At 45.1% G+C, this 8892-nt stretch overlaps 1 protein-coding gene across 1 annotated transcript; it reads right to left on the bottom strand.

Moving 5' to 3' along the window:
* Nucleotides 1-823: 823 nt before the first annotated feature.
* On the bottom strand, nucleotides 824-7696 carry HMGN1 (high mobility group nucleosome binding domain 1). Its single transcript, XM_043593586.1, has 6 exons — nucleotides 7382-7696; nucleotides 7007-7039; nucleotides 6891-6920; nucleotides 6757-6807; nucleotides 3264-3392; nucleotides 824-1678 (listed from the first exon to the last, which is right to left on the bottom strand). Exons 1-6 carry the CDS (start codon nucleotides 7394-7396, stop codon nucleotides 1631-1633), a joined length of 306 nt encoding a protein of 101 aa, XP_043449521.1. The 5' UTR covers nucleotides 7397-7696; the 3' UTR covers nucleotides 824-1630.
* Nucleotides 7697-8892: the final 1196 nt, after the last annotated feature.

Raw genomic sequence — 8892 nt, 5'->3', positions numbered from 1 at the left:
AACCCTGTGCTACCTATACTTAGAAACTACAGGCAACTGTTTATCCTGCCTCCAGGCCCTCCGTGGAGTAAGGACCACAGAGAACTGAGGAACATGGCTCCCAGGCCCTGCCCCCTCCCCAGGGTTACTACAGCCCTCCCGTGGGCGCCCCTTCATCCCAGGTCAACATCCTCTTTCCACGGACGTTCCGTAGTTCCAACGAAGGGGCCGCACTTCCCCACTCCCTATGAAGTTGCTCAAAATAGCCACTCCCGTGGGACAGTCTTAGCAGAGGTGTGAGCCCTTGGGGACTCCTGTTTCCAGCGCATTCTTGCCCCCCAGTATTCACTCCAGGGCAAACTAACATGTCAAGTGTTGAGAGGTTTAAACTGTTTCCAGGTCTCCCCTTGTTCAGTGGTAACCCTGGCCTGGTGCTTTCTCTGGCCGTGTTTGCATTTGCCGATTGGGCGCAGGTCTCCAATACTACCTCTTGAAGACCATTTACACGGCAGAGCAGAAATACGATACATATGAGAGCAAATCTCAGAATAATATGCAAACACAAACCACAGTAGATGCAGTTCTAGCTTACTCAGTACTTACAAGCTCACTTCATATGAAGAACAAAGAGCTACGTTTAGTTTGCTTCAGAGGACGCTGGACCATTTGCTCACTATTAAATCAATTTAGGCCAAAGTATCTTCAAAGAACACTGTACATGTTCAAGTATTACAAAAAAAAATAAATACTCCACTTTCAAATTTTAAGAAAACTCTGCAAGAACAAATGTGGAAATTCTTGTAATAAAATATAAGCCAGGACTTAATTTATGTGCTTCAAGAAATTCTTTCATAATTGAGTTTTTATTTGTTGTTCTGAGGATCAGTACAGACAATTCAATTTGTACATAATTCTTAATGTACGTACCGAAAACCTAAAAAAACCATGTAGCTGTGGTTCTTTTCTCAAAGTTATTCCAGTGACCTTCCAGCTTAAAATTTGGAGGCAAATTTCCCTTAACAGTATATCAAGTACCGGTATCTTCAAATGTTGATATGCTGTTACACTGTTAAGTCCCATTAATTCACAATTTAATGTCATATACTCTACATACTCAAATTTTCAATCTCGCACAGCACATTAACAAAGTTACTAGGAAACTGGACTACCACGACCAAGATGTTACAGAATGCACAAAATTCTGACAGGGAGAGCCAAGATCAAGGAGTGGTTTTCTTTAGGAAACAATTCTACCAAAAACAACATGGGAATAGAAGTAATTTAAAATGTTCAAGACATATTAAATGCACGACTGACTCCAAATTGCCATTTAGTATGCTTGGTATTATAGGATATAAAAACTACCCCATCTATGGAATGTTAAGCTGACACCCAAGACGATCAAAGCCTCCCGTATTCAATATCCCACTATTTTCTGGTTGTACCAAAAAATAAACAACCAGCAAATGATTTCACCTCTTAAAAAAAAGCATTTACACTTAAAAAATGGGATGAGGTGGGATTCCCTCCTTCTTAAAAATGTTTCTAGAGCTACTAAAAAACTTGCATTTACAAAATAGTTGATAAAAATATTCCTCTGGATTGTACAAGAAGGGAGACAGGGACCACTGGTAAGACATGGGATATGATACTAATCAGACTTGGCTTCTTTCTCTCCTGCTTCATCAGAGGCTGGACTCTGCAAATCAAAGAAAAAATAATGATCAAATAGTTGATTTCTGGGTCACTGTTACGATCTCCAAGATCTTTAAAATTTAATGCAATGTAAGTTTTACTTGTATGTAATTACAGGTGACCCTCGTTATATGTAGATTCTGTATTTGTAAATTTGCCTCTTCACTAAAATTTGCAACCACAAAATCAATACTCATGGCACTTCAATAGACTTAAAACTTTCTTTGCAATGCCAAACATGCAAATTCCCAGCTGGGATGGCTGTTTCAGTTCTAAACAGGTACCTTTTTTGCAGTTTATTTGAAGTGCCATACATTTCACATTTTCTGTGCTTCTTGATGTTGACTGGACTAATATGATACCATCTACTATGGCTAAATGCAAGAAGGTTGGGATGTGCCTTATGGAGAAAATACGTATGCTGGATAGCATCATTTCGGCCTGAGTTCCAGTACTGTTTCTGTTGGCCCAGTTCAAAGCTGATGCATCAACAACACGTAGTCAACAGAAACACATAGATTATGCATCAACTGTTTGATGGAAACGTGATCAGAGTGCAGCTAAGAATCTAACGTCGTATTTCCTCCATGTGCAATTTTTCAGTATTCACACAACCTTCTAGAACACAACACCATGAATATTAAGAATCAAGTGTAGTGTGATAACATGTACCGGATGGTCAAATTCTTCCCTAACAGCTAGATTAGTAATCTCATCATAACATCACCGGATATTTGATGTGTGGTCAGAACTACAAATTAAAAGTAAATTGTGGCAACAGATTTCACAAGTTAGAAACAAGTGGTTTGTTGTTTTAAGATTTGATCTATAAATGTTTTTAAAATACCATACACTATTTATCTTTCCAGTTTTAACCATTAACATTAAAAAAATGCTTGGCTTAAGAAAAACTATTTATTGAAACCTGTAGCCTATTTGTTCAAGAAAAGGCCTCTTCTCGTGGCTTAAAAACGTAACGATTAGGGACACCAAGTCTTTTTATTTGCTTGATCTAAGTTATTATTTAATCCTAAAACAAGTAGCCACTTTTAAGAAAAATGGACTTATCTGAAATGAAAGTGGGAAAAATGTCCCAAATGAGGAATGGATTCAAAACATTTTTGAAGCAATATCCAAAATAAAAACATGATTTTTAACAGTTCTATAGATGGCAATTTCAAAAATAAGGGCCTAAGTTGTTTGTTTAAACAATATCCCAAAACATGAAAGAAAAATGAGTGTTACACCATTTGGTATATTAAACCTTTTAAAAATTAACTCACGTCAGTAGTTATTATAACGAATCCTGCGTACAACATACCGCTGTACTTGTGTGAACTTGTTACTGGTGAAATTCTGAGCATATTAAAAGTTCTTATTCACTTCTTTAAAAAAAAGCCATCTACCTACTGATTTTAAATATCTAATTAATAAAAGCCAACTGTCTATTCATTTGATGTTACTGTACAAACCTTTGTCAACATTGTAAGAAAAAGACAATAATAAAGACGGTCTTATCTGCTACATAAAAATATACAATAGATTATCTATGGTTCAGAGTCAAATCAACAACACACAGCACTTCTGACCTCCTCGTTTTTAGTTTCTCCGTTTTCTGCAGGTAAGTCTTCTTTTGTTTCTTGGTTAGCCACTTCAGCCTGTTTTCCCTTTGCTCCCCTTTTCCCCTTTGTTTGCACTTTTTTGTCTGAAGATTTCTCCTAGGATACAGTAAGAGTATATTTTAAGTAAAAACTTGGCACGAACATTTTCTCAGTTGCTATAGGGCTAGTATCCCCACAAGAGTTGCGATGTCAACACGATGTCACACATCAGCCTGAGATCCAGGACACATCTTTTACGGAAGACACTCTAAGGTCCATCCCCACTAGTCAGGACAACATCGTTCGCTAAGAACTCTAACCGTACTGGCATTATCGAGCCTCATTAGACTTCTGTTCTCTAAACCTAAAGCCTGAGCTACAATCCTCCTCTGCCTTCTCAATCACCCACTATTCTCTGAAGTTCCACATGAGCAAACAAAGGAGGAAATCTCTTTCCACTGTAACCCTACCCATCCCCAAACTTCTTTTAAGCCTGAATAATGATCAAATTGTCATATATCCACTGTCCTGACAAGATGTTCACCCTCACAGTAAGACCATTCACCTGAACACAGCACCATGTTGTGTGGTCAGGTTGACTATCTTGCTACAGCTAATCCCTTGATATTATATAATGAGTAGCTAAAAGGATCAATTTTGAGTTTATCGTTTTCATTCAGATGTTTGAAAAATCTGAAAAGCACAGGTATTAGTATGACAATAAAAGAGGTTCAAAAATGTAAACCACTTTTAAGCAATATTAAAGTGTTTCTGGATACCCTCCATCAACGGGGAAGGAGTTTAAATCTTGACATTTATTCTCTGTAAATGAAGAATGCAGCAACAGCTAAATTAAGTTAGGTCACCAGGGAGTTGTATAAAAGAGCCCTAACAGTACTGACCAATATTTGAATTAAACAGCCACAAAGACATGCAAACAGGTCAAACGATTTCAATGCTAAGGGGGCGGCAGGGGGGAGGGAGGGGGGTGCCAGTATAATGTATTCTAAACCAATGATGGCATTCCATATATAAAGATGGCATGACAGCCACTAATAATACACGAATAAACTATAATTTCTGAGGACTGCCCGGGTGGCTCAGTCAGTTAAGCAACCGACTTCAGCCCATGATCTCGCAGTTTGTGAGTTTGAGCCCCACACTGGGCTCTGTGCTGACAGTGCAGAGCCTGCTTGAGATTCTGCCTCTCCCTCTCTGTACATAAACTTTAAAGACTAAGCTTCCTTGTTAGGTGTCAACACTCACATGAGGGAAAATAGTAAAATTTAAAAAACCCCTATAAATTATAAATATTCAGGACAGCACCGCTCATACTGGTACCATGAAGTATCACAATCACTTCTGTACTTACAAAACCATTCTTCTGTAATCTGATCTCTTTAGATTTCTCATTAATTTTGTAACCACTAGGGCACTAATGTAGAAATGTAAAAACCTTAAAAATGGAAACAAAATATACAACCATAACCTGGACTAAAGCAATACCACTTTTAATTACCTATGGCAAGACAGAGGAAACAAATCCGTGTTTTCCTAACATACATATGTTTCAACCCTTAAAATAAATCTGAGAATTTTATACAAGTTATAAGTACATACACAGTGGCAAACATATACTTTGAAAACTGTGTCAGGGCACCTGGGTGCCTCAATTAGTTAAGCGTCCGACTTCTGCTCCCTCGGGTCATGATCTAACAGTTCACGGGGTTTCGGGCTCTGTGGGGACAGCTCGGAGCCTGGAGCGTGCCTCCGATCCTGTGTCTCCCTCTCTCTGCTCCTCCCCCACTCACTCTCTCCTCTCTCTCTCAAAAATAAATAATAACATTTTTAAAAAAGTGTCTACACTGTAATTAATACATCAAAATATTTACCTTCCACTCAGGCTTTGAATTGGATTGCCTCTGAAAAATGTATTCTAGAAAGTAAAATAAAACCAAGCCCTCCAACCCCACATTTTTCCTTTGGCAACGGAAAATTTGTCAACTGAGTTGGCAAATTTGTTCCTCAAGGAAGACTTCCTGTTGGCCTCTCATGGACAGAAAGAAAAAAAGTGATTACACCTGATGTCCCAAACCCAACTGAGGATAAAATGTGAGCATAACATGAGGATAACTTTTTCACCAAAAAAAATTTGTAGAGTAAATCAAAATATAGGACAAGGAACACCAAAAAAACCTAAGAGGAAAACAGTCATACTACTTCAGCAAATTGGTTTATTGAAAGAACTCAAAAGCATCAAAGACGGGTAATAATAGTACATAGCTCATTCTATCATCATGCAACAAGAGCCACTATTTTTCTTGGCCATTCACGGAAAGTTCCCGGGCTACTTTAACTTCTTGTACAAAGATGTACTGCTTTATCCTCTAGTGTGAAAAATACTAAATTAACATACCACACTTACACCTTCTGCAAATACTTAAAAAAAAAAAAAAAATAGAACTTTCTACTGGAAAAGTTAAGATTTTTCTCAGTTCTGTACAACGTTTAAATAAAGAAACGGGAAAAAAACCTTTGGCCTATGCAGTGCTAAGCTTCCATCTATGCTTTTAGAAAAGGGGCCTAACACCACAAACTCTCACTTAAGCTGTGAGTGAACAGTAATCACACCATGAATTTCCCCTGAAGACCACAGGGCTTGGCAAAGGGCGGTTTCGATGCTCCACCTCAAATCAAAGTTATAATGATTTACACAGATTTTGTTTTCCCGACTTTTCAAACATATACTCAAGAACAATTTCATTCCAAAGACTTTCAAAGTGAACAACCCAATCTCGAATCTACTCCAGGGAGACAACTATAATGTCGTTCAGGATTAACTCAAAAGTTTCTTCGGGGAAAAAGATGTAGGGTACCCCTCTGAACACAGCTGTTCCCCCTCCAGAACACCAAAACAAACCCCTTACCCCTGCACACGGGATTCCCTGCACCTTGGCTTGAGAACTTTATACACCAAAACCTACGTAACCCCTTTCTCCCGGTCGCGATCCTGGCTTTGATGTTTACCGTCACAAGAGTAGGCACAAGTATGCATCGAACGGGCAAACGCTAACCGTGACGTACAACGCAAAGACCAGATATCAAAATTGTTAGTATCTTCACTCGTCTTGAGTCTTGAATTCTGCAGCAAGCACAATGAAGGGAATGCGTTACGCTCCCGTGAACCAGTAGGACCAGATCCATTATTGTTTACCCAGGCCAAGGGGTTAAAAAAAAAAAAAAAAAAAAATTGGTCGCTGCAATTATAAAACTTCAGTAAGAAAACAGGAGACAATTTCCACTTTTCGGGCAAGTGTAACATCTGATTACTCTGAGACTTTCAAAGGCAAGATCTTAGTCACCAACAATGTCACAAGACCTTAGAGTCGCCGCTGATGACTTTTTATTAAGAGAAAAGTCACGCGTCGAGGGGCGCTGCAGCATTTCGAACACACCGCGGTCCCGTAAGTTTGAAACCTACCTTTCCCGCCGCCTTTTTTGGCTTCGCTTCCACTTTTGCAGGAGCAGGTTTCTGAAAGGCAAAGGTAGCACTGAGTGTCTTCACTGGGCACGACCCCACGGAAAAGACACGCTTACGGGGCTCGCTTTACTTACAGCTGACAACCTCGCCGACCTCCTCTTGGGCTTTAGGAACAAAAAGGAAAAGGAGCAAGGAGTGAGCGGGGCAGTGCGAAGGGGCCCCACCCCCGGGCACCGGCGCGGGCTCTTACCTCCTCCTTCGCCGCCCCCTCGGCGGAGCTGACCTGCGGAAGGAAGCACACGGACCAGTGGGCGCAGCCCGCAAACAAAAGTGCCCGCGCGCCCTGCGCCCGCCCGCGAGAACAATGCCCGGCCGCGTGACGTCAGCGGCTTCCCGCCGCCGCGTTCGAATCTCCCACCCGGCTCTTCGGCCGCCGAACGTTCCAGAACATCGCGACCGGGCGGCCGCCGCCGCGCGAGCGCGCGGCCTGCTCGCCCGCCCGCCCGCCGCGGGCGCCGGGCCGCCTGCCGGGCCCTGCGCCGCCGTGGGCGAGGCGGGACCTGAGCCTCGCGGGGCGCCGCGGCGGGCCGGGCGGCGGAGGGCGCGCGTGCGAGCCGCCGCTCACCTTCCTCTTGGGCATCGTGGCGGCGGGGCGGGCGCGTGCCGGGTGCCTGCGGGCCGCCGCGCGCCGAGAGCCTTCGCGAAGCTGGGCTGCCTGGCCGCTACCGCTCCTCCCGCCGCCGGAGCTGCTGCGACCCGCGGCGGGGGCGGTGGGAGAACCGGATGGAACCGGATTGGGAGCCCGCCCCCTCCTCCCCCCGCGTCCCCCCGGCCGCTGGCTCCCCCTCCCCGCCGGCCGGGCCGCCCCCCGCCCCCGCCCCCGCCCATTGGCTGTGAGGCCCACCGCGCCGCGGCCCGCGCCCGGAATAGGTGAGGCGGGCCGTCACTCGACCACTGCGCCCCGCCCCCGCTCCCGGCGCCCCCACCCCCGCCCGGCGTCTCGCGGGGCCCCAGACCCAGGCGAGGGGGGCGGGGCCCCAGAGGCCGCTCTCACCTCACGGTAGTTTGTTTGAAGCCGAGCCGCAAAGTGCGGTCTGCGCGGCGATTGGGGGAGCTCCGCCACGTGATCGCCGAGTGGCCCCACCCACAGCCTCCCTAGTTACCTGGGCTCCCCCGGCGCCCAGAGAGCCTCAGGGATTGAGTCCGTCCCTTTTAGGAGTATTGGGAATGGGGCATTTATAGTTAGTCTAATAAACTGGGAAGGGAGAGACGACGGATTCAAGTACGAGCCAATTCTCCCTTCTCGGTCGGCAAGAAGGGCTATCTGTGGGCCCCAGTTTCACAGGCCTTCGGGAAACCGGCCTCAGTGCGCAGGCGCCGGAGGGGAGGTCGTGGGAAGGAACGCTGGCGCGCGGGCTCAGCTCCCCGTGCCACTGCGCAGGCGCGGGTCTTTGCGACGTCTCTGGGCTCGCGGCCCCCGGAGGCCCGTCTCTGCTGCGCGGTTTTTCTAGATCAGCTCTTTCTGTGTCGCTTTCTTTAGATCATCTGTTCCTTGAGGGGCCGGGGTCTCCACGGTCCCCAGGACGTGCCCTCCCTCTCGCAGACTCCTGGGCCGGCCGATCCCTCCTTCCCTGAAGTGAAGCGGGAAGCACGCCCACCCTCTCCAGCCCGTTTTTAACCGGTTGCTCACCTAAGCACCTTTTTAAAGTGGAAAAAGGGCATCACGCTGGGAGGCTGAGCCGGGAACCCCGGAACCAGTGAGCTCACCTGTTACCCCATTTCTTTAATGAAGAAGAAAATTAGGTTTTTTAGAAAATTCTTTTAATGTTTATTTTTGAAAGAGAGAGAGAGGGGGAGACACAGAATCCGAAGCAGGCTCCAGGTTCTAAACTGTCAGCACGGAGACCAACGTGGGGCTGGAACTCGCCAACCGGGAGATAATGACCTGAGCCGGGGTATAATGAGCTGAAGTCAGAGGCTTAGCCGACTTACGACCCAGGCGCCATAAAAATTACATTTAGAAGAAGGAATTGAGTGAGGTTACAAGTTTTTAATCAGAATTGTCAGCGAGAACTCTTGGAAAGAAGGAAATGTTGGAGGACTCTGCATCCAAAAGATAGGAAACATCAAATGTCC

Source organism: Prionailurus bengalensis, chromosome C2 (genome assembly GCF_016509475.1).
Source record: "Prionailurus bengalensis isolate Pbe53 chromosome C2, Fcat_Pben_1.1_paternal_pri, whole genome shotgun sequence".
Classification (NCBI taxonomy): Eukaryota; Metazoa; Chordata; class Mammalia; order Carnivora; family Felidae; genus Prionailurus; species Prionailurus bengalensis.
This window is presented reverse-complemented; position numbering and strand designations above follow the sequence as displayed.

Coding starts and splice junctions, on each gene's coding strand:
- HMGN1 (XM_043593586.1), bottom strand. Junction 6,921..7,006: donor AGGGGGCGGCGAAGGAGGAG/GTAAGAGCCCGC, acceptor TTGTTCCTAAAG/CCCAAGAGGAGGTCGGCGAG. Junction 3,393..6,756: donor CAAAAAAGGCGGCGGGAAAG/GTAGGTTTCAAA, acceptor ACTGTATCCTAG/GAGAAATCTTCAGACAAAAA.